Source organism: Alexandromys fortis, unplaced genomic scaffold (assembly GCF_014885135.2).
Source record: "Alexandromys fortis isolate MF-2015 unplaced genomic scaffold, M_Fortis_MF-2015_v1.1 scaffold_16, whole genome shotgun sequence".
Classification (NCBI taxonomy): Eukaryota; Metazoa; Chordata; class Mammalia; order Rodentia; family Cricetidae; genus Alexandromys; species Alexandromys fortis.
In genome coordinates, this window is record NW_026067893.1 from 252215 (window position 1) to 277488 (window position 25274).

The window sequence follows — 25274 nt, forward strand, 5'->3', positions numbered from 1 at the left end:
GTCTTGCGAGGAGAGTCCTAAAGCTGGAGGCGGGGCTGCGAGGCCCCAGGGAACAATGAGGCCTTTGCCTCCTCTGGGCCTTGAGGGCCGGATATCCGTTCTGAAACCTCTGAAACCAGGTCTGAGGCTTGTGTCCAAAAGAAGGAAAAACTCTCTGTCCCCAGAGCTGCCAGGAAGTAGTAGGGAGGTGCTGAGAGAGATGGAGAACAGTCATTAAGTATTGGAGAATATAAAGGAACTAACGGCATTTCCAGAATGTGGTCACTAGACTAACGGTGATTCTAACAGCCCATGAGAGTCTTCATTCCTGGTGGGTATACTTGCCGCCACCACTTCCTAGTGTCTGGATTTGGGTCAGTGGGCCTCACTTGTCTGCAAGCGGAGTTAATAAGTGCTTGTCAGAGGCAGAAAGTTAAGCAAACAACTTGAGCACCAGCACCACGGGAATTACTGTTCTAACCAACTCAAGCTGAGACTTTTGATACATACTCTCATGCCCAGAGCCCTAACTTGTGATGAAAGGGTCTTCTCTCAAAAAGAAGAAAAACTCTTAAAAGTGAGCATCACCAGAGAGCCCAACTACAGTTGCCGTTTTTTCAGAAGCCTAGGCCTGATGAAACTCAATATTTGTTTATTTCATTGGTAATTTTTCACTTTTTTTTCTTTTCGAGACAGGATTTCTCCGTAGCTTTTGGTTCCTGTCCTCACTATTTTTTTTTTTTTTAATGGGTTCTCACAAAACCCAGGTTGGCCTGGAATGCCTAGTCCTGCTGTCTGGGCCCTCTGTAATTGCAGAAGGTGCTGTTAACTGTAAAGTTTTTGACCTGATAAGCCTCTTTGCTGATGCAATAATCCAAATCAGACCAAATCAAACCAAATTAGAAAAAGCCCAGGTTAATGGATGTCAGCGCTTCCGGGAGGCCCTCCAGAAAAACACGAACAGGGAGTAAGGAGAACTGGAAAGACCAAGTGTTCATTCCTGGATGGGGGTCAGTTTAAATAGCCTGGGGAGGGGTCACCGTTTGTCAGGCTTTCTCGGAGGTGGAGTTTAGACTGAGGCAACTCCCAGGGGAGGGAACTTAAAATGGAACTTTCCACCAAACATTTCAAATTGGGTGCCGGGAACCTGGGGTGACGCTTCCAACCAAACATCCCAGACTCCTTGGATAAATGGGTACCAGGGAGCTGAGGTGACACCTCCAGCCAAACATTAAGCACTAAGCCATCTCTTCATCTTCATAATATTTTGTTGTTGTTGTTTATTTTGTTTTGTTTTTTGATAGAGTTTCTTTGTGTAACGCTGGGTGTCCTGTAACTAACTTTGTAAACCAGGCTGGCCTTGAATTTACAGAGATCCACCTATCTCTGCTTCCCAAGTGCTGGGATTAAAGTTGTGGGTCATCACTGTCTAGCTCCATAACATTTTTTAATAACTAAATTTGAATGCCTTCACAAAGTAACCTGTTCACAAATTTCCTGTGTTTACCGGTACTAGAGATCTTTTAAAAATGCAGATTCTGATTAAAATTCGGATGTCGGTCTATAGCAGATTCCGAAATTTGTTTTTTTTTTATCTTGGATCATTGCAGTTTTTTTTTAATTAATTTATTTATTTATTAAATATTTCTGTCTCTTCCCCGCCACCGCTTCCCATTTCCCTCCCCCGCCCCCAAACAAGTCCCCCTCCCTCATCAGCCCAAAGAGCAATCAGGGTTCCCTGCCCTGTGGGAAGTCCAAGGACCACCCACCTCCATCCAGGTCTAGTAAGTGAGCATCCAAACTGCCTAGGCTCCCACAAAACCAATATGTGCAGTAGGATCAAAAACCCATTGCCATTGTTCTTGAGGTCTCAGTAGTCCTCATTGTCCACTATGTTCAGAGAGACCGGTTTTAACCCAGGCTTTTTCAGACCCAGGCCAGCTGGCCTTGGTGAGTTCCCGATAGAACATCCCCATTGTCTCAGTGTGTGGGTGCACCCCTCGCGGTCCTGAGTTCCTTGCTCGTGCTCGCTCTCCTTCTGCTCCTAATTTGGACCTTGAGATTTCAGTCCGGTGCTCCAATGTGGGTCTCTGTCTCCTTTCATCGCCTGATGAAGGTTAATATTCAGGAGGATGCCTATATGTTTTTCTTATAAATAAGGGCTCTCCTTATTTAGCTTCTCTAGGATCACTAATTATAGGCTCAATGTCCTTTGTTTATGGCTAGAAAACAAATATGAGTGAGTACATCCCATGTTCCTCTTTTTGGGTCTGGCTTACCTCACTCAGGATAGTGTTTTCTATTTCCATCCATTTACATGCAAAATTCGCAAAGTCCTTGTTTTTTACTGCTGAGTAGTACTCTAATATGTATATATTCCATACTTCCTTCATCCAAATTTGAAATTTGTTTTTGACAGACTCTAGTGTTCTATCAGTCCTAGAAAATAGACCACCACCCTCTTGAATAAGAAAGCTCTGTTAAATGTAAACCCCACCACTCTGTACTTTCTTGTATACAGCCCAAATCAGCCATGGTTCTACCTCTCTGATAGAAAAAAAACACTCCTGCGTGTAACTCTGTAAAGTCCTGCCTGTCTCCAGTTTACAGATATGAAACAGATTCGGCAAGAGTGAGTCCCAGTAGACACTGAAAGTAGGTCTTAGCCTGTCCAGTTCTCTGTCCACTATAGGGTGATGCATCCTCCCTACAAAATAAACAGTTGTAGGTCAAGTTATCTGTGCCTCTGTGAGGAAATTAGGACATTCCAGTGTGGGAATGGAACAATGATAGCGTTTACCCAGCAGGCCTGTGCTAGCTGTGTGATTATCAACTTAAACATAACATCCGGATGAGATAGGGAACATAGCTGAGGTTTTGTTATTTGCCTAGGGTTACACACTAGTAAGTAAAAGTCCTAGGATTCGAACCTGGCAGGCAGATCAGAGTTTGTGCATTGATCTCTGCCTGACACATACAGGACACTGCAACTTGGTACTGAACATTTTTTTTTTTTTTGTTTCCAGAGTGAATTTGTAAGAAGACAAAGCAGGTGGTTTACTAAATGGTTAAGACTTTAGGGAGTTTTCTATTCCCATCCATATCCCACTGGGAGGATCGCTTCATTCCTTTCAATTAGCTGCAATAACAACTCACAGTCCAACTTGAAAGATTGGTTTGTTTTGAGGAAGAGCCATCTATTAAGTTTCAATAACTAATTAGGGAATTGTTAACAGCCAGCTGAGAGTAAGAATGGAAATCCAGATGAGGTTCCTATGATGATACAAGGGATGGGACAGACAAAAGCTGACAAACTGCACATGGGATCAGCTGAGCTAAAAATGCACAAGAAACAGGGATTCTTATTCTTCCAGAAGCACACATACCTCCTATGGGTAAAGCTGCTTATTTGTAAATAGAAATCTGATTTTCTGGAGAACTACAAACTGCTTTCATTCTGAAGTATACATTCCTTGTGCTTCAGTAATTACATAGGCTTTCTGGATCCTACTAGAGTTGGAGTCTTCATCCTTATGAAATCTCGACTTTCAAGTCAGCTGGAAACAGCTGGAAATAGAAATTCCATTTTTTTTTTTTTAGTCTCTTCTTTCAATGTTTACTAATTTGCCAAGCACTGCCAGGAGTTCAAGCAACTAAACAAGTGTCCCAGAAATTCAATGGGGACCAAAAAGGCGCCACAGGCTGGCCAGTAGGTCATCACCCAAAAGTCCAGGGGTCACAGGATCCTGAGTAGGCACGAGACAAGCAGGAGCAGGGGCTGAAGGGCTCTAAGCCCGAGAGATGCGATTGCTCAGTACCGGATTTTGTGGGCTAGGCAGAGACAAATCCTCACCAGTGGAAAATGGCCAGAGGTGAAGGAGGGCTTACCAATTGCAGCAGATGTTGTGTGAAGGGGTCCAATGATTCATTAGTTGAAAACGTGATGCTGTTGATGGTTCCAGGGTCCAGGCCCATCTCAGCGGTAGGAGGTAGTGCCAGGATGGCCTGCAGAATTTCATGACGCCAAATGTTATAATTTAAAAAACGGTGGGCAGAAGTCATGCCATACAAGAGGACTCACGTGGGAGGTTTATTGGAAGAGGAGAGAGAAGAGACAGAAAAGGAGACACAGAAAGGGGGGAAGGGGGCGGAGACTGGTCCCTGGGGACAAGAGTGGTGGAAGAGAAAAAAGAGAGGGAAAGGGGGGCAGGGCCCACCTCTTTTTTTTTTGTTGTTGTTGTTTTTTTTGTTTTTTTTTTTCGAGACAGGGTTTCTCTGCAGCTTTGGAGCCTGTCCTGGCACTAGCTCTTGTAGACCAGGCTGGTCTGGAACTCACAGAGATCCGCCTGCCTCTGCCTCCCAAGTGCTGGTATTAAAGGCGTGCGCCACCGCCGCCCGGCTCAGGGCCCACCTCTTAAAGGGGGCTTGGCACATACACAAGCAGGCTAGGGCAAAAGTCTAGGTCATTGTCAGAACCCTGAGCAGGCCAAGGTTACTACCTTCTTACTGGCAAGGTTCCCAAGTGGGCAGCCAGGTAATGCTTAAATGCTAACAACAGTGAAAACCTGCTCATAAAAAAGAAAGAAAAAGAAGAACCAAGGGTCTTTCCATCAGTCAAATTAAAGTGGTCAGGCTTGATAAATAAATATTTATTTATTATGTATACAATATTTTGTCTGTGTATATGTTTACAGGCCAGAAGAGGGCACCAGACCTCATTACAGATGGTTGTGAGCCACAGAGTGGTTGCCGGGAATTGAACTCAGGACCTTTGGAAGAGCAGGCAATGCTCTTAACCACTGAGCCATCTCTCCAGCCCCTCCTCCTCCTCTTCTTCTTCTTCTTCTTCTTCTTCTTCTTCTTCTTCTTCTTCTTCTTCTTCTTCTTCTTCTTCTTCTTCTTCTTCTTCTTTTAAATCTTTATTATAGACACAGTTTTCTGCCTGCATGTATGTCTGCATACCAGAAAAGGGCACCAAATCTCATTATAAATGGTTGTGAGCCATCATGTGGTTGCTGGGAATTGAACTCAGAACCTCAGTAAAAGCAGCTAGTGCTCTTAAACTCTGAACCATGTCTCCAGCCTCTATGTCTTCTTTTTTTTTTTAAAAAAAAAAAAAAAAAAGACAGGGTCTGGCTATATAGCCCTAGCTATCCTGGATTCACTGTACAGACGAGACTGTCCTCTAACTTGTGGTGATCCTCCTGCCACATCCTCCCTTCTAGATGCTGAGATTCCAGACAGGTACCACCATGCCTGGCCAAGAACTGCTTCTAAAAGAGAAGGAGGCAAACTGAAAGGAACCTTAGGCTAAAGTGCTTTGAATCAGCTAGCTGACTCATGGGACAAGCAGGCAGGAAAGACAAGCTTAACACCACAATAACATAAACATTCTCTTGCTCCAATCTCTAGGCCTAATGACCTTAGAAACCTTAGGGAAAAAAAAGCTTTTACACATATAAAGTGAGCCATCGTGGATATGTGGATATTTTATTTATTCTCAGGTAAGAGAACCTACGTTTTCCCTCTTTGAAGCCTCAACTAGCTAGTTAATTCTAAATGAAATCTATTGAATAACTGGACTGAATTTTCTGACAGTAATGTAGAATAAATAGGCTATAGGCTACAAGACTGTAGCCTTGAACATCTGCCTTGAGCATCTGTCTTGAGCATCTGCCTTGAGCATCTGTCTTGAGCATCTGTCTTGAGCATCTGCCTTGAGCATCTGTCTTGAGCATTTGTCTTGAGCATCTGCCTTGAGCATCTGTCCCTGCCACAGTGATATCTCAAATCCAGGGTTTAGACAGGCAGATGTGGCTAGAGATCCCATTCCTTGAAGGAGTTTCCTCTGTAGACAAAGGATGTCATCTAGCAGATACTTTGGGAATGGCAATAATAAGCCTCAAGCTCCACATGGTATAGTCTATACGGTTTCATGAATCTGTTAGGACAGTTCCAACTTATTAAAGAAGGAATTCTTCTCCTGGGGTGCAGCTTGGGTCCTAGAGTGTCTGTTGCTCATTGTTCAACCTTTACAACCCTGTGTGTTCAGTATCTGACTGGGAAACCATTGAGGCCTCCCTCCAGGCTGACTCTATCCTCTCTGTGTTTAGGAGGGGAAAGATTCTGTTTATGGTTTGTCTTAGTTGATGTAGGCTGCTGTAACAAAATCCATATCTTAAACTGAGTAATTTGTGAACCATAAAAACGGTTCCCAGCTCATAGTCTTGGAGGCGAGGAAGTTTGAGATCAAGGTGCCAGCAGATGTATGTGCCTGGTGAATTACCCCATATATAGTACTTAGCTGCTTTATCTGTACATGGTCCTGATCACAGTAGGTCTCTATTCTCATGACCTACACGTCTCCAAAAAGTCCTGCCTTTTAATATCAACTCATGAAATTTTCAAAGGACATAGACAGTCAGATCATTTTTGTTGGGTTTGGGTTTGTTGTTTTAAAGCATTTCTTTTAAAAAAAAAAAAGGTTTTTTTTTACATTTATGGGGGGAGGGGCATAAGTCAGAAGACAACCTGCAGGAGTTAGTTCTCCCCTTCCACTATGTGGTTTTCAGAGATGCTACTCAGGTCCTCAGGCTTGGTAACAAGCACCGTTATCCTTCTGAGCCATCTGGCCACCACTGCTTGTTTTTGAGACAGGGTCTTTTATTTTAATTTATTATTTTTTATGTGCATTGGTGTTTTCTCTGATGTGTGTCTCTGTGAAGGTATTGGATTCCCCTGGAACAAAAGTCACAGACAGGTATGAGTTGCCATGTGGGTGCTAGGAATTGAACTGGAGAGCAGTCAGTGCTCTCAACTGATGAGCCATCTCTCCAGTCCTTGAGACAGGGTCTTATTGTTGAGCTCAGACTGCCTTCAAACTTGTGATCCTCCTGCCTTACTCCTGTGAGTTCTGGGCTACAGTTGCAAAACTGAAAGAGTATTTTCTTTAATTTTTCCAAATACAAATAAATTAAGTAATATAACTGTAATTCTTGCTTGATAACTGTTTTGTTATATGTAATTTTACTATGTTAAAGTTAAAACTTTCCTTTTTGATTAGACAGAAAGGGGAAATGCTGTGGGATGTCCTTCTGTAAGCTCTGAATATGTTTTGCCCTCGTTGGTTGATAAATAGCTGCTTTGGCCTATGGAAAGGCAGAATAAAGCAAGGCAGGAAAGCCAAGCAGAGATACAAGGGAGGAGTCAGGGAGATGCCATCCAACCACCCAAGGGAAAACATGTCAGCAGATTGGAAATGCCACAGCCATGTAGCAATACTTAGATTAATAGATATAGGTTAATTTAAATGTAAGAGCTAGCTTGTAATAAGTCTGAGCTATCCACCAAACATTTATAATTAATATCAAGCCTCCGAGTGGTTATTCTGGAACTGGTGGGCAGGAGAGAAACTCCTAATTACACAGAACCATATCCACCCATAGCATTGTTAAATATGCAGTAGAAGCACTGGATTCAAATCTCATAGACACCAAGGATAGACGCAAAAGACAGGTCTAGCTCTCAGCTTTTTCCCCTAAAGCCCAATTACTTTCTCCACAGACTTCCAGCCATATTTCTGTCTTTTATGTCAGCACAGATGTGTGTATTCACAAGTGCCTATGCATATGTTCATTATATATAAATAGAAGCACTATTCTACCTTCATGATACATCTTCACACCACAATATATCTTGGGGAGTGTTCCATATGGAAAATCTTCAGGCTTTCAGGCTATCTTATTCTTTTCACATATACAAGATATTTGTTATAGAGATGGCTGGACTAGAATTCATTTGACTAGTCATTTGCTGGTGAACATGGTCATTTTGTCCCATCTTTTCCTGTAATAAATACTGATTTTGTTTTGCAAGAGTGAATGACTCCAGAGGAACTGGAAAGAAGACGCAATGCTAGATGGCATAGTTCACATTCTGATTCATGTTTTTCTTGTCTGCATTATGGTTCCATTGTGATGTATTCATCAGAGAAGACTGATCAGACATGGGTTTAAACCAGTAGAAAGTCTTTATTAGTGGGTTGGCAATTACAATGGATGTTTGAAATTCCAGTGTAGTCCTGTGCCTTTCTCAGAATGAGTTTTTAAGCACAGACACCAGGTCCTGAGTTGACATACTTTAGTTAACAAGAAAAGTTATCCAGAATCAGATCTATAGAAGCCAAAAAGTAACCTCTTCTAGCTAACTGTTATTGTTAACTAAAGTATGTCAATCCAGAAGGTGGTTTTGTGCTTAAAGGTTCACCCAGATAAAGACTCAGGGCTACACTGGGAACCCAAACACCCAGTGTTGTTGCTAGCCCACTAATAAAGACTTTCTATTGGCTTAAACCCATGTCTAAGCAGTCTTCTCTGATGACAACACACAGCATTTCTGGAGGCTCCAGTAAGATCCCAGAGAACAAACCCTGAGACACCAGAGGTCTCAGAGTCCCTTGGAGGGAGGAAGAGTGTGATGGTCAGGAGACTTCTCAGGATTTGCGCAATCTGAGATATTCTAGGTCCCTAGGGCTCTCTTTGAGCAATCACTGCCTAAAGCTTCAAAGGGGTCTGACACCTCCACCCCAAAGGAAACAGATTAGAAATTCACCTGCTCTGTCACCTCTGGTAAGTCTGGTGCCTTCTGTTGGGACACACAGGGAAGGTTGGACATAGCTGATCCAGTGTCTGGGAACCATGTGAGACTTCACTGGATCCCTCTATTCAAGTGTATGAATGTGGGCTGGTCACCAATATCTGTTTTGTTTTTAACTCTGTGTCTATGTATGTGTAGCTCTCTGTGTGTCTTTCTATGTTTCTGTCAGTTTTCTTTCCCTGTATTGACCAGTGGCTTTTTCTGGTGTAGGATCCTCCCTTCCTCCCTGAATTCTTTTGTCTCTGCCAGGTCAGCCAGAAACAAAACAAACAAACAAACAAACAAACAAAAAACCTTCCACCTCTCCCATCCCATTCCAAGAGCTGGAGGGCTTGCTCACATTCAGGGTTGGTCCCTGTGTGAAGGTGGGGAGAGGACAAATCTCTCATCCAGGAACCCCTGCCATTTAAGTGAAATGTGCACAGCACACACACACACACACACACACACACACACACACACACACACACCGGAAAAGGGAAATAGATCCCCTAGGTGAGCATTCCCTCTGCCTGCTCTAAGCAGCTCTGGAAAAGGGGGGAAGTTTCTTTGGGATGAGCCCAAAAGAAAAGAGAAAGTCCCACTCCTTTCTCTTTCATAATTTATGTCTAATTTTCAATCAGGGATCTGTAAAACCACCATTCTCTGAAAAAAAAATAAAAAAAACAAAACCCACTGACTCCTGGCTGGGTATGGGGATTTGCCAACCAATAATACACCTAGACAGAACAGATTTTCCCTTCTGTCCAACACTGCAACCATCATCATTATTGGAGTCGTATGATGTGTGAGTGGGAGGAGGCACATGCTACAGTGCATGTGTAGAAGTCAGAGAACAACTTTATGGAACTAATTCTCTCCTTCCATCGTTCCAGACTCCACATAGGGGTTTTAAGGCTCATTAACATGGTAGTATCTTTGAATGTTTTATTTTTTTTTTTAATTTTGAGATAAGGCCTCACTATATAACCCTGGCTGGCCTAGAACTCTCTTTGTAGACCAAACAGTTTTGAGTTTTGAACTCACAGAGTTCCACATACTGGGATCAACGACCTGTGTTATCACACCTGAGAGTTTGGGGGTTTATTTTGCTTGCTTTTCTGTTTTGTTTTGTTTTTGAGACAGGGTTTTTTTTGTGTAGCTTTGGAGTCTGTCCTAGAACTCACTCTGTTGACCAGGCTGACCGTGAACTCACAGAGATATGCCTGCCTCTGTCTCCTGAGTTCTGGCATTAAGGCATGCACCACCACTGCCTATAGTGATATTTTATTTGTGTTTTAACAAATAAAGGTTGCCTGAAGATCAGAGTGCAGAGCTAAGCCACCAGAGGCCAGAGAGTGGTAGCACAAACCTTTAATTCCAGGACTCCAGAGACAGAGGCAGAAGGATCTCTGTTAGTTCAAGGCCACCCTGGGCTACACGAGATTGAATCTGTCTAAAAGAAAAACAGAGCTCACACAAAGGTGATCCCCACACTTGGGATCCCATGCTTTTCACCCCAGCACTAGGGAGGTAGAGACAGGAGTGATATGGCTGGGCAGAGAGAGGAATATAAGACGGGAGGAAACAGGACTGCAGTGCAGTCTGAGGTTTGGTGGAGACAGTTGTGGTGAGGACAGGATTGCCCCCTCAGCGCAAGCACTGGTAGAGGTAAAAGGTGTCTCTAGTGTTTGCCTGCTCTGCTTCTCTGATCCATCAGCTTTCACCCCCAGTATCTGACTCCAGGTTTTATTTAGTAAGACCAATCAGAATTCCTGCTACAACTGCCCAGCCTGTTTTGTTTTTTTCTTATATAAAAGTGAGTCTTACATTGTAGCAAAGGCTGGCCTTGAACTCTTGGTCATCCTCCAATCTACTCTTGGTCATCCCCCGGTCTCAGGCTTCCAAGTGCTGAAATTACAAGTGTGAGTCATCAAGATCAGCTTTCTTTTTTTATGTCTGGTTTATATTTCATCACAGATTTGAGCACCAGTATTCTATGATTTCCTTCATTTGGATCCTGCTAAACACACACATTGGGTACCAGTTAAGACCAAGTCAGGTGCTGTGGGGAACTGGTTGAGATGAGGTGTCTCTAGATCTAAGATGTTTTGTTTTGTTTTGTTTTGTTTGTTTGCTTGTTTTTGTTTTTGTCTTTCTTTGGTTTTTTAGAGACCAAGGCAGTTACCCTGAGTAGCACCTAAAGGTGCATGAACAGCTTAATGAAACTTACTTCTGGAATAGTGGTGAGCAAAATAAATAATAATGTAAAATCTCAGCATGAGAAATTTGAAAGTGTTTTTGAATTCTCTTTCAGTCCTCTGTCCACAAAAATGAAAAGGTTCTCCGTGAGGCTAGAGAAGAATGCCTCTGACCACCTCTCTCTTTTTACTAAAACTCAGACTTTCAGCAAGTAACTGCATCTAGCTGGAGCTTTGTAGTATTTTGCTTTAGTGTGTTTATTATTAATTACTTCTATTTATATTGTTATAAGTTTTTCCTGTTTAACATTTTATAATATCATTTGTGTTTTATAAAGCAAGCTAGTTTAAAGAAAATATTAAATATTATTTATGGTATGCAGATTTGAGGAGGTAAATTAATAACAGAACAGTGCTTGGAAAATACCAGTTTACAGATGGCGTTTGCTGTGAATACCGCGTGAATTTCGTTATGTGTTTGAGATGCTGCTTCAAAACCGTGCTCTCCACTCAGCACTTAATATTAATAAATAAATTGATTTGAAATGTGTCTCAGTTATTCCACTTTTGAGAGAGGTCAAACGGAAGCCCCCACACAATCCCAAAGGTTTACAAGCATACTAAGCTTCGATGTTTCTAAGTCACTGAGCTTATTAAAGACTCAAACAACTAAATTTGTTCCATTTAATGCAGAAGCCAGAAGATTCCACCTGAGGTAGAAAGGGAACAGGATTCTCTCACAGTTTCCACCACACAAAGCTAAAACAAAATCAATAGGAAACATGGAAATAAGTGGCTACTTGACCCTTTCATTAGCTCTTTATAGGTTTGGTACAACAAATAGGAAAACAAGCATTCAGCTCCTCAGGAAACCAAGAGGAAAAGAAATAACACCCTGAACAGGAAGGGGTGCGTCTCCACCTTTCACCCTAAACCACATTCACTCAGCCTCTTCACGTAAGCCACACCCCTTCGCCTCGGCCCCGCCCCGTAAACCCAACTTGCGCGCCCGGCCCCGCCCCCAGGCTCAGAAACCACGCCCTACGTAGGAGACACTACACCCAGCGTGGACCCGCTGCTCGTAGGCTCCTCTGTCAGCTTTGCCTCCCGCGTGCACTGAAGATGGCGGCCGCTGCGGGAAGGTTCCTCAGGTCCTCGGTGAGTGGCTGCCAGCTGGGCAGACGCATGACACAGCCGTGACTCCGGGACCTGCTTCCTGGGTCTGCTGGCCACTAACGCTACTGGAGGGAGCTCTCGGCTCGAGCACTGAGAGGCCTCCTGCGGCCCGCAAGGCCCCAGCGCCTGCGCAGGACAGCTTTTCCCCTTGCCTCAGCGGGTGGTGCGCTCCCGGAGTCTTTGCGGTCTCGGAGTCGAGGGTCCCCTTGCTGCTTCTCCACTCACTGAAGCACCCAGGTCTGGCTTTGTGGGCCAGTGTATTGGATCTCGTGTTCTAGGGTCTGTCACCAAACATGACCTTGAGCAAGTGACTTTTCTCCCTTCTCAGGCTTGTCTGTGTAGCCCACGACTGTCCTGGAACTCACTCTGTAGACCACGAACTCTGAGAGATCCGCCTGTCTCTACCTCCCCTTTGCAGGGATTAAAGGTGTGTGCCACCAACACCTGGCTTGACTTTGCATTTCTAAATCTCAGTTTGCTTTCCTTTCTTTGCCGTGGAAGAAGTAATGCCACATCTTGACTGTGGGCTCACTCGTAAATCTAGTACTACAAAGTACTACAGTAATGGGAGCCGCTTTCTGCTCTCACACTCAGGCTGGACTCTGCCCTGTTACCTGCTGTCCTCTTGGTGGTTGCAGCTTACTGTTCTTAATTTACCAACCACCTTCCTTCCCCCTTTTCTCATCACTGGGGCTCAGGGCAACACCTACCTCCTCCCCTAGCTACTCTGGACATCAAAGTTGAGCAAACACTTCCCTTGAACTTGGGCCAAACTCTCCCAAGGCATGAACTTTGCCTTATTTCTTTGTTTGACTGAGAGTCTGGGAGAGACTTTTTCTGAGAAAAACCTTGATATGGGCACATTTGCATATTGAAATTAATCACTCAACCTGGCCTAGCCTTCCTGAATTTTTGTAGTCATCTGGAGATTTTTATTCCTGAGACTGTATTTTAGGATTACCTCGGCCTTGCAGTCTTTAAGGAAGAAGGAAATTTTTAATTTGACTTGGTATTTGGTTTACAGGGAAAACGGACAGCTGAGGCCACCATTGACAAATGGCCCCCGCAGCCAGCAGCAAGGTCAGCCCTTAGTCACCCCTCCAGAAAGTCTTCCTAAAACAAAGCATTTCTCTTTGCAGGTTGCTCAGCATGTGGGTGCCATTTCCCGGGGTGTTTGTGCTTCGTCAGTTCTTAGGCCTATTGCTTCTAGAAGACCCTGCTTGACAGACAATCTGTGGTCTGCCTCTGCCCAACCAAAGTTTGCCTTTAGCACCAGTAAGTGTTACTATGTTTTAGTTGCACCCAGGCAAAGGGAACCCATATCACAATTCTGGACCTTGGCTATGCATGAGACTTGTCTTCAGCGCTTTAAAAAATGCAGTATGAGAATGTGTAGAGATGGCCAGATCCATAAATTGTGTAGGAACAGTGAGTAATTGGCAGTGTCAAAAGTTTAAGATCTACGTTTAAGGAACATGAAGAAAATGAAGCAGGACATGCCTTTAGTCCCAGCGCTCAGGAGACAAAGAAAGGAAAGGAAAAAGCTAGGCATAGCAGCGCACAATTGAAATTTCGGGACATGGGTGGCTGAGGTAGCTTAGAATATCAACACAGGTTTGAGGCCAGCTTGGGTTATATAGGAAGGCTGTTTCCAATAGAGAAAGAAGAAAGGGGCCAGATGCGGTTAGTGCATAACTGTAACCTTAGCAGTGGGGAAGCAGACACAGGGATTGCCACAAGTTTGAGACCAGCCTGTGCTTTATAATAAGTTCCAGGCCAATAGAGCCTTCTTAGTGTGAGACCCTGACTGCAAGCACAAAGCAAACAAAGAAACAAGGAAAGAAAAGAAAATGAGTAGAGAAAGCTATAATCTAGGAAAAAGAAAATATTTGTATAATATACTTAATAAAGGATATTCCTCTAAGATACCTAAATTATAACAGCTTAGTAATAACAAAAAGACTCCTGGATATCATGAGTAGACACCACTGAGTTTTCCCTGTACCCCACCCCACCCCAGCTTTGAAACATGTCCTGCATCTGTTCTTGGTGTTCTCTGTCCTCCTGATAGCCTAATCTTCCTGAAAACAGCTGTCCTACATCAGAACCTCCCAGACTCCATTCTCTCCTGAGGTGAAGAGCTAACCCTGCAGCTCGATACTAAGGGCCTTTTTAAGCCTGGCTCTGGTTTTGCTTTCTTTTGTCTTCCTTCCTTTAATTTCCAGGGCATTTCATTCCTTCTGTTGTTTGTTTTCTTTTGTTTTTTAATTTTTCTTCAAAGCTGGGGTAATAGCTAAATCAGTCAGTAAACTAGCACAAGGACTCAAGTTTGACCTTCAGAACCCACATATAAGCAGATGTGGTAGGATGCACTTGTGTCCAGCTAGCCTACTGGTGAGTCCTAAGTTTATCAGACACTAAAAGAGAAAAAAGAGGGATCAGTACTGGACGGTGTCTTCCATCCTCTAAATTTACACACACATACAAACACATGCACACGTGCGCGTACACACACACACACACACACACACTTCTCCCTACCACTGAGTTGGATTTGTGTATAATTTAGAACTGAACTGAAGGGGACATTATTGTACCTAAGATGTACAATTAAAGTGAACCATGTCGTTGAGTTGTATTAATAACATCTCCGGTTATGATAAATAATAAATTTATTTGATAAGTTTCAGTGAAAGGAATTTAGATAAAATCACGTAGTGCTTGATGCGGTGGATGACAAGCCACAGACAGGTTTGTGATCTTTTTTAGGTTCCTCCTTCCACGCCCCTGCTGTCACACAGCATGCTCCCTATTTTAAGGGTACGGCTGTTGTCAATGGAGAGTTCAAAGAGCTGAGTCTTGACGACTTTAAGGGGAAATACTTGGTGCTTTTCTTCTACCCTTTGGATTTGTAAGTGTGGTTCTATAATGCTTTCATATTCTTTGGAGAGCTGGTGGTGGATTCTGACTCACACTGAAATTCCTCTTCTAGTGAAGAGAAAGATTCTTTCTGATTTTGTTCATTGGCCATGGCTGTCTATAGCTCATGTGATGAACTCAATGGAAGAAATGACCTTACTTTAATGGAGGAGTTTTGATATGGTTCTGTTAGTTTTTCTTGGGGATCAAACCCCAGGCCTTCTGCATGCAAGGTAATCACTGGATAATGTTCTCAACCATTAATACAATTCAGTATTACATGCTTTTGATTAATGGTTCTCTAAACCAGTTTAAACTTTATACCAGTCTGCTTGGAAAATGAGAAAGTAGTATAAGAAATGAGTTTTTCTTAAGGCTGCTTTATTCAAATACTTAAGTCTTCAAATGTGTGCCCCCACAAACCCCAGGTTGATTGATTTATTGAGACAGGGTATCTCTATATAGCCCTGGCTGTCTTGGGACTCACAATAGACCAAGGTGTTCTCAAACTCACAGAGATCAGCCTGCCTCTGCCTCCTCAGTTCCTGGATTAAAGTACATACCACCATGTCCAGCAACTAGAAAGAAAGCTTACTCTATTTATTTATTTATTTTGTATCATCTTTATATGTAGACCAAGCTGACCTGAACAGACAAATATCCTCCTCCCTCTACCTTCCAAATTCTGGGATTAAAGGTGTATGCCACCAACCCAGCCCATTTTACCTGTTTTGCCCCCTAAGCAAATCAATTTAGCTTTTAGACAAGTTACTGCTTCTGTCTTAAATTTTTGTCTTTACATGATCTAATGAAACTTTGTTTTTTCCCCCAAGCACTTTTGTGTGTCCTACAGAAATTGTTGCTTTCAGTGACAAAGCCAATGAATTTCATGATGTAAACTGTGAAGTGGTTGCGGTTTCAGTGGACTCCCACTTCAGTCACCTTGCCTGGATCAATACACCAAGGAAGGTAGGTTGGTTGACAGTCACCTTTCCTTGGTTTTACTTTATTCTTTGGTTTCATTTCTAAATCACAAACAATATAGACCACACAATAAAAACATTGTATATATTTGTGGGCTACAATGTGATGTTTTGATACATGTGTACATTGTGCAAGGATCAAATCCAGCTATTCTGTGTTCTATTTCCTCAATCATTTCTTTATGGCCAGGACATTCAAATTCCTGTTTTAGCTGGGCAGATGGTTCACACCTTTAATTCCAGCACTCAGAAGGTAGAAGCAGGAGGATCTTCATGAGTTTTAAGCTAACATGGTCTACCTAGTAAGTTCCAGAGCCACATGATGAGACTTTCTCAAAAAAACAAATAAAAACCCTTTTTTAGCTAGTTTAAAAGATACAATATGTTCTAACTGTAGTCACCTGTTGTACAGAAGAACAGAACTTAATCCTCTTATCTAACCAGTCATTGCCTTTCCTCCTTCTCTAGCTATACAGACAAACCTAGGGATCGTTAAAGCGTAGCCAGTCTGAAGTGAGTTTCTTGCTTAACTGCCTTCCTTTCCCTGCTTCCTTTCAGAAAACAGTGTGCCAGGTATTTCAGGCTGGCCTCTTAACTGGCTGCATTATTCAGATAACCTTGAACTTCTAATCCTGCAACCTCCACCTTTCAAGTTCTAGGATCAGAACCTGGTTTATACCTTCCTGGGAATCAAATCCAGGGCTTCATGCATGCTAGAAAAGCTCTATATTAGGAGAGACGTGTCCTCCTGGAGCTGGCCATTTGTAGATGCTTGCCTATTAGTAGTCTGTAAACTATGGTAGTAACAACTCCGTGGACATTGCATATATCTTTACTGCCCATTCCATGTGTATTTTCCAAGTTCACATAGTAATGGAGACAGGCTCAGCAGGACAGGGGGCAAGGCTAGGGTCTGTTGCTTCCTCTTAGGCCTGTACTTTAACACATAGTAACTTTGTTGTACTGTTCTGAGTGATGTTGACTAGAAATCTGCTAAGAAAAACAACCAAAATTTCACTAGGTATGATCTGGGACTAACAATAGTGGCTTGAGTAATTTGTCACGCCTTCATTTTTATTCTTCAGAAATTAGTTTTCATTTCAACAGCTGCTTTAACAATTGGAGAAAGAGAGCAGGGTATGCTCAGAGCTTTTACTTAATATACAAGAAAACTTGGGTTCAGTCCCCAGTACCATAAACTTGGTGGATTAACATAGCCTGTGATCCTATCATTCCAGAGGTAGAGGCAGGAAGCAAAAGTTCAAGGTCATCATTGGGAACACAATAAATTGGAGGCCAATCTGGCTACGTGAGACTGAGACCTTGACTCAAAAAGATAAGGAAAGGTCAGTCAGAATCTTTATTGCAGTGTCCAAAAAAAAAAAAAAAAAAAAAAAGGTTTTTTTTTTTTTTGAGCTTCAGTTTCCTTATCTTTAAAACAGTGGAAATTGGTCAGTATGGTGATTCATCAGGTAACGTACTTGCTGAGCAAACCTGACAACCTGAATTCTATTACTAGAACCCACACATGTGCCCACCCTCCCCACACACATACACATCAATTAATACAGGAATAATAGGGACTGGAGAGACAGCTCATTGGTTAAGAACATTGCTATTCTTCAAGAGGATCCAGGATCAGTTCCCAGCATCCATATAGCGGCTCACAACTGTTTTTAACTCCAGTTCCAGGGGCTCCGATAACCTCTGCTGACTTCTTCAGACCCTGCATGCATGTGATATGCAGGTAAATCACATAAAATAAAAATAAATTTAGGGCTGGAGAGATGGCTCAGAGGTTAAGAACATTGGCTGCTCTTCCAGAGGTCCTGAGTTCAATTCCCAGTAACCACATGGTGGCTCACAACCATCTGTACTGAGATCTGGTGCCCTCCTCTGGCGTGTAGGCATACATGGAATACATGGAGGCAGAATGTTGTATACATAATAAATAAATCTTTAAAAAAAATTTTAAAAACATAATGGCAAATATAATTTTATCTCCTTTAGGTGAGTTTAACAGGAAGGAAGTGTGCATTTACTATTACTTACCTCCATCAACATGGGTACATGGTTCAGACATTATAGGACCACCTGAAAAAACTAGTTCTGTTTGCCTTTTTATTAGAGTGGTGGTTTGGGCCACATGAACATAACACTGTTGTCGGATTTAACCAAGCAAATAGCCCGAGACTACGGAGTGCTGTTGGAAGGTGCTGGTGTTGCACTCAGGTAAGAGCTGTTCTTTAGAGACGGGATGTTTTTTTTTTTGTTTGTTTGTTTGTTTTGTTTGTTTGTTTGTTTGTTTGTTTTTTTTTTTTTGGTTTTTCGAGACAGGGTTTCTCTGTGGTTTTGGAGCCTGTCCTAGAACTAGCTCTTGTAGACCAGGCTGGTCTCGAACTCACAGAGATCCACCTGCCTCTGCCTCCCAAGTGCTGGGATTAAAGGCATGCGCCACCACCGCCCGGCGAGACGGGATGGTTTTGCACATTTTAGTGTCACTGACTCTTGAGGACTTATAAAGAGAAGCCTTTTTGCTTGTCAATTTTGATAAAACTCAGGAAGGAATACGGGTTTGGTTTTGTGTTGGTGCTTTTGATTTTTTTTTNTTTTTTTTTTTTTTTTTTTTTTTTTTTTTTTTTTTTTTTTTTTTGAGACAGGGTTTGAATGTATGGTCCCAGGCTATCCTTGAATTTGCGCTCATTCTGGTCCACCTCCTTGGTGCTGGGATTATGGGCAGGTATCACAGATATGATACCTGGATGGCAAAATGTCAGAAATAGAAGCTTTTTTTTTTGTTAATTTAGATTTTGTATTAGAGTTCAGAACTTCTAGAGTGAGTATGTATATATGTGTGTTATTTATTTTATATATAAGGGATTTCTTAGGAGAACTTATAGGCTGTGGTCTAACTAGTCTTAACAATGGCTATGGCTATCTACTAACGAGAGGTCCAAGAATCCAGTAGTAGTTCAGTCCATGTGGCTGGATGGCTCAGATGGCCTTCAGTTTACTCCAGAATCTCCAAAAGGTGGCTCTAATACCTGTGAAGGAACGGACTTGCTCTCAGGAGTAAGAGCAGTCAGGCAAAGTGAGAACAGGCTTCCTTCTTCTTGTCCTTTATATAGACTGTCAGCAGAAGGTGTGCTCCAGATTAAAAGTGTCTTCCCACTTCAAAGATCTGAATTAGCAGTGGGTTGTCCCTTCAAATAATTTGTTGAGGAAAAATTGCTGGATGTTGTGGGATACACTTTTAAGCCCAGCATTCTGGAGGCAGAGGTACAGAGTAAGGTCCTGGACAGCCAGGGACTCAAGTGTGGGGGCCTTCAATGATGGCCACTCCTGAACTACTGGGGAGAAAAGCTTTTTCAAGGTCCTTCTGTCTCTCTTTTCTTTCTCTCTCAATGGAGATGGTGTTTTAAAAGCCATGGAACCAAACAAACCAGGGTTTGATTTCTTTTTAAACTTGGCTTCTTAATGACTCTGATTTTGGGCAAGTTATTTGCCTTTTTGTGTCTCAGTTTTCTCCTAGATAAAATGGAGGTGAATCTCCAGTAGGTATATAGGAGTGACCTGTTGAGGTAGTTTAGGGAATAGCTCCAGGCGGTTATTGTAGCTTGTATTTTCTATGTTTTTTCATCCTGTGGGACTGGGGAAAGTTCTTTCTTACACAGTCCCATGTTCAAATGCAGCCTTCTTGAGTGCTTCTTCATGGGAATGCGGGCTTTAGCTGTCTTCTTGATGTCTATGAGAATAAGAGTGGAGGAAGGACTCAGGCAGTAACTTCATGAAGGATAAGAGAGCCACACCTTGGGATGCCACACAGTTGTGTCGGACCTGACATATTCGTCCACACTTGGAGGGAAGAGTGAGGATTGAGAAAGAAATAGACAAGAGACAGCAGATAAGAGTCGAGAGATCATCCAGTAAATGCAGAGATTTGTCTTGTGTTTATTTCTCATAGCCTTTATATACCCCAATCCAAAAAGGAGGGGGGAAGGCAAAAGACTTCTTCACCAAGGTACAAAGAACAAACAAAGTAATTACCTTCTTAATACTCAAAACTTCAAGTAACTGTATCCTAGGTCAAAACGTCCTGTTAGTAGCCACATCTTAGGTCAAACCTCCTGTCATTATAACCTTGAAGCAGCAAGAATATGTTTGAACTCTGACCTTTAGTTAAGGTAGAATGATCCACTTCTGTGGGCTCCCACACAGTTGCTTAACCTAACTCATGTTGAACCTCAGTGCTGGCAGCCTTTTGGAACTCAGCCTTGTTGACTTCAAGATTACTGTTTTTCTTAGTATGAAGGCATAAGTCACGAACAATGCCACACCAGTTTGGAGTTATGATTAATAGGGTGTTATTTATTTAAAGGGGAAAAAACTTACAGATCATCGTCCCAGACAACAGCCATCTGCACAACCAGGAAGGGAGTCTAGTCTCCAGCGGAGCAGGAAGTGAAGAGAGGGAGCAGAGGAAGTAGCCGTTTTTTTTTTAAAGGGAGAGAAACCACGCCCTAATGGGCTGGTATCTCAGCAGCTATTGGTTGGAGGGGCGGAAGGACCTCCCGCAACATTAGTAAACCAAAGCCAAGCTTCTCCATAGTTAGCAGTGGCAGGGGAAAGTGTAGTCTGTTATGCTTCCTTCCTCTATGTCTGTCTTAGGGTTTCTATTGCTACGAAGAAACACCATAACCATGGTAACTCTTATGAAGGAAGATATGTAATTGGGTCACTTACAGTTTCATTGTTATCATCATGGTGGACATAGCAGCATGCAGGCAAACATGGTATTGGAAAAGGAGCAGTAGGAAGTGAACTGAGACACTGGGTGTGGCTTGAGCCACCCCCACAATGACATACTTCCTCCAGCAAGGATACACGTACTCCAAAAAAGTTACACCTCCTAATAGTACCACTCCCTATGCGCTTAGAAAGGCCAGTTACATTCAGACTACTCCATTCCACTCCCTGGCCCCATAAACTTTTAACAATATCATGATGCAAAATGTATTTAGTCCAGCTTCAAAAGTCCCCATAGGCTACCACAGCCTCAGTGATTCAAAGTTCAAAGTCTCTAAAGAGATTCATGTAGTCTCTTAACTACATGAATCCCCTATAAAATCAAAAAACAGATCACATACTTCCAACATATATAATGGTGCAGGATATTCCTTACCATTCCAAAACATAGGAAAGGGGGCATGGTGAGGAAATACTGTAAGACTGAAAACCAGCTGGACAAACTCCAAACTGCATTTCCATGTCTGGTGTCAAAACACTCTTCAGATCTCCAACTCCTGTCAGTTTTGTTGATTGCAACACACTTCTTTCTTTCTGGCTGGTTCTGCTCCCTGTTAGAAGCTTTCCTTGGCAGTTATACCATAGCTCTAGCATCTCCAACATCTTGGGTTCTCCAAGGCAATCCAGGCTTCAGTGTCACAGCTTTATGCAATGGCCTTCATTCAGGGACACCCTGATGCATGCCTGGCCTTGGCAGCTTTGCTTAGTCATAGAGGCAGATTCCATAACCCCTTTCTTCTGTCCTTAACGCTGGGAATCCTGTGGCCAAAGCTGCCATGTTCTGCTGCTTACTGGGGCTGGAACATGGTCCCCTCGTTCAATTACATCTTTACTAGCTTTCTGGTTTTGATAGTTTCCTTTACTGCCAAAGCTTGGCTGCTCTGAAACTGGACCTGTAGACCATGCTGGCCTTAAGCCTCTGAAGTACTGGGATTAAAGGCATGCATCACCATACCCAGCTCTAAGCTTTTCTTTAATTCCTTCTCACAGGTTTGAAATTTAGCTGGGTGTGATCTTGTGAGGTCACCTCACTCTGTATTCCATTTCTTAATCTGTTTATCTCCTTGAACACAGAAGTGAACTGAGATACTGGGTGTAACTTAAACATATATGAGACCTCAAAGCCCATCCCCGCAGTGACACACTTCCTCCAACAAGGCCATACCTACTTTTAATAGTGCCACTCTTAATGAATTTATGGGGACCAATTACATTCAAACTACCATACCATAGATCTAATTTTATAGTGACTACTACTGGTTACTGGGGCTAACGGTAGGGAAAACTGAATCTAGCTGATGTTAGTCTTCTCTCAGAGATCAAGCACCGGGAGAATAAGGTCATTCCCAAGGCCTGGATTCTAACATCACACAGGAGAACAAGCCCCTCTGTACTTTGCCTTTTTCCTATGTAGTTGACATTTGAAGTCCTTATGTCCCTTTAAGAGGAATTGTGAACCTGGGTATGGTGTTATATGCCTTTAATCTAAGCACTCTGGAGGCAGAGAAAAGCAGATCTCTGTGAGTTCTGGGCCAGTCTGGTCTAAATAGTGACCATGACTGTGTATAGAGACCCTGCCTCATTAGGGGAAGAAAAAAAATAATAATTGTGAGGTGCTAGAAAGATGATCCCGCAGTTATGGGTACTTATTGCTGTGGCAGAGGACAGAGTTCTGTTTTCAGGGCTTGCATTGTACCGCTTACAGCCACCTGTACTCCTGCTCCAGAGAATCTAACACTTTCTTCTGGATTCCATTGATATTTTCTTGCATGCATACACAACACACACACAAACACACACATATAAATAAAGGGTAACATTTTAAGTATTCACTGAATATAGATAACATAATTTCTTCCTCTTACACATATATGTGGTTACTTTACCAGAGTCTGAACAGGAGTCTAAAGAATGCCTGCTAGGTCACTGAATAAAGGTGTTTACTGTTTCTAGTTCATTTCTTTTAGATACATCACATTGGAGGTACACTTTAGCAATGTTCCTATAACATGCTTCACATGGTGGTCTGGCATTATCAAAGCATCTGTCGCTACTAAAAGGTGACAAACATTTGTATAATACTAATTCCAGGTTGGTTTTTCTTTTTAAGGTTGTTTTTGTTTATTATATATACAGTTTTCTGTCTGCATGTATGCCTCCACACTAGAAGGGGGCACCAGATTTCATTATAGATGGTTGTGAGCCACTGTATAGTTGCTGGAAATTGAATTCAAGGACTCTGGAAGAGTAGCCAGTGTTCTTAGTCTCTGAACCATCTTTCCAGCTCTGGTTTTTCTTTTTAAGATTTATTAAAATTATTAATTATGTATGTGTGACTATGTGGAAGTACGTGCTCTTGGAGGCTGTAAGAAGATTCAGGTCCCCTGGAGCAGGAGTTACAGGCAGTTGTGTGCTTCTCTGTTGTGGGAGCTGCAGGCCTCTTCCCACAGCCTGGCTCCTGGCCGCTTGGCTAGCTTATACCCCGAAATAACAACACACAAATTGTATTCTTTTAAACACTGTCTGGCTCATTAGTTTCAGCCTCTTAACCCATTTCTAATAATCTATGTAGCACCACGAGGTGCGCTTACCAGGAAAGATTCAGCATGTCTGACCTGGTGGCTGGCTGCATCGTGTCTGGCCCAGAGAGGGGAAGCATAGTGTCTGCCTGAGGTGTCTTACCTCACTTCCTCTTTCTCCCAGCATTCTGTTCTGTTTACTCCACCCACCTATGTTTTAACCTATGAGGGCCAAGCAGTTTCTTTATTTTTTAACCAATGACCTTCCTCCATCACTGCTCTCCATGGGTTCTACAGACTGAACTCAGGTCGTCTGGATAGACAGTACATGATTGCTAAGCAGTCTCTTCAGTCCCTAAAACTCCCGTTTTTAAGCATTTGACAGTTTTATGAATTTATTAAAAGAGAATCAAAGACATAAAAGGATATAAATGAGAGTTTTTGGCTCTAGTTCTGTTATCACTGATTAGGATAAATTCTGTGCAGAGGCCTCTTCATTATTGACCCTAATGGTGTCATCAAACACTTGAGTGTCAACGACCTCCCAGTGGGCCGCAGTGTGGAAGAAACCCTCCGTCTAGTGAAGGCGTTCCAGTTTGTGGAGACCCATGGAGAAGTCTGCCCTGCCAACTGGACACCAGAGTCCCCTACGGTATGTTATTTTCCTCAGAGTACCAGACCCCAATTCTAAGTCTTCTCTGCCTAAGGATAATCTACCAGGGGAGCCAACAGAGGTGACTCTGCACTAGACAGGTACTCTTTAGGCTGCTAGTTAGCTTTCATCTGTGTGTTTTGAAAAAAATAGGCTAATCTTCAAAAGTGAAGAAATTTTAGTTTAAAACTGGAGCTCAGCTCACTGTTGAGACTCTACTATCATGAAGTCTCTCTTACCCAGTTTAATTTTCATTTTCAGATCAAGCCAAGCCCAACAGCTTCCAAAGAGTACTTTGAGAAGGTCCATCAGTAGATCATCCCATGTCTGGTATCTCATGCCAGAAAAGAGCCACGGCTGGAATCCCTTCAACGATTTGAAGATTATTTATAGATGGCAAAACCTCATCATGCTTGTGTTTATGAGTACTGCTCCATGAGCTTTGTTTTGTAAGACAGGCTCAGGCTCTCTAAAGATGGATAGCTGCTTCCATACCTGTCCTTACTAGGGACTTCTTAATGGCTAACCAGTTCCCACAGAATGCTTGGTCCCCCATTTCTTTTTATTTTTTTAGCTCCCCATTTTTTAGATCATGTCTTCAGAGGGCAAGCATTCTTCTCCTTAGCCTGCTCTGAACCTTGGTCTGCAATGCAGTAGCACATAGCACCAGCACTGAAAAATTCTGATCAAAGTCTTGAAATTTCCTCCTGAAATTCTGTGTATTAAGCCGAATTTCCCATTCTTACTGTATTCATTAACTTATAATGTCCTAAGGTATAGAGGTATAATCATGAAGGACTATGTCTAATCTGGTGGTTGTATTTTTAAAACACCATAATCATTTTCTTCAAGTGCTGGATGTAAAGTATAGTTTAAAAATGAACATTAAACTATTTGCATTTTTGACATCATTAACTGTTGGGTCACTTTATTCTGGGGTACCCCTCATCCTTTGATGACTTAGGTCAACAAATAATTATTTATTGGACATTTGGCTCTGAAACCAAACAAGATAATGCTGTTTCCACTCTCATGAAACTGAAATTTAGCAGGCAAGACTAGTACCTAAACTTTCATCCATTATCCCATGTGCCCCATGGCCTTTGGAGGCATTTGAGTGAATTAAAAACAAACCCTCATCTTCATTCCCTTGATTCTAGAGGAGAAGACCAATAATAAACAGTAGAAATCAGGCAGTTGCTATGTTGGAGCAGAGTTTTGAGTAGTGTTTTCAGGGAAGCCCTTCGGGAGAAAAGACTAGGTCTATTTTCTCATCTGTAAAACGAAGGTAATTATATATGTCTTGGGGGTTTTATATGAATCAAATGAGAGGAAATATGTAGAAAAGGAAGTTAGCAAGTGAGTTAGTGACTTTTCTGTTGCTGTGAGAAAGCATATGACCAAG

At 42.4% G+C, this 25274-nt stretch overlaps 1 protein-coding gene across 1 annotated transcript; it reads left to right on the forward strand.

Annotated features, from left to right (window-relative positions):
* Positions 1-11829: 11829 nt before the first annotated feature.
* On the forward strand, positions 11830-24780 carry Prdx3 (peroxiredoxin 3). The gene is made up of 7 exons (XM_050148899.1): positions 11830-11972; positions 13130-13265; positions 14760-14901; positions 15743-15878; positions 18021-18124; positions 23704-23869; positions 24131-24780. Exons 1-7 carry the CDS (start codon positions 11937-11939, stop codon positions 24182-24184), a joined length of 774 nt encoding a protein of 257 aa, XP_050004856.1. The 5' UTR covers positions 11830-11936; the 3' UTR covers positions 24185-24780.
* Positions 24781-25274: the final 494 nt, after the last annotated feature.

What these genes read in the sequence shown, in the direction of transcription:
- Prdx3 (XM_050148899.1), top strand. Translation starts at nt 11,937, where the DNA reads ATGGCGGCCGCTGCGGGAAGGTTCCTCAGGTCCTCG. An exon ending in AAAGTTTGCCTTTAGCACCA is followed by an intron (nt 13,266 to 14,759) that starts GTAAGTGTTACT and finishes GATCTTTTTTAG; the next exon opens with GTTCCTCCTTCCACGCCCCT. An exon ending in GGTGCTGGTGTTGCACTCAG is followed by an intron (nt 18,125 to 23,703) that starts GTAAGAGCTGTT and finishes AATTCTGTGCAG; the next exon opens with AGGCCTCTTCATTATTGACC.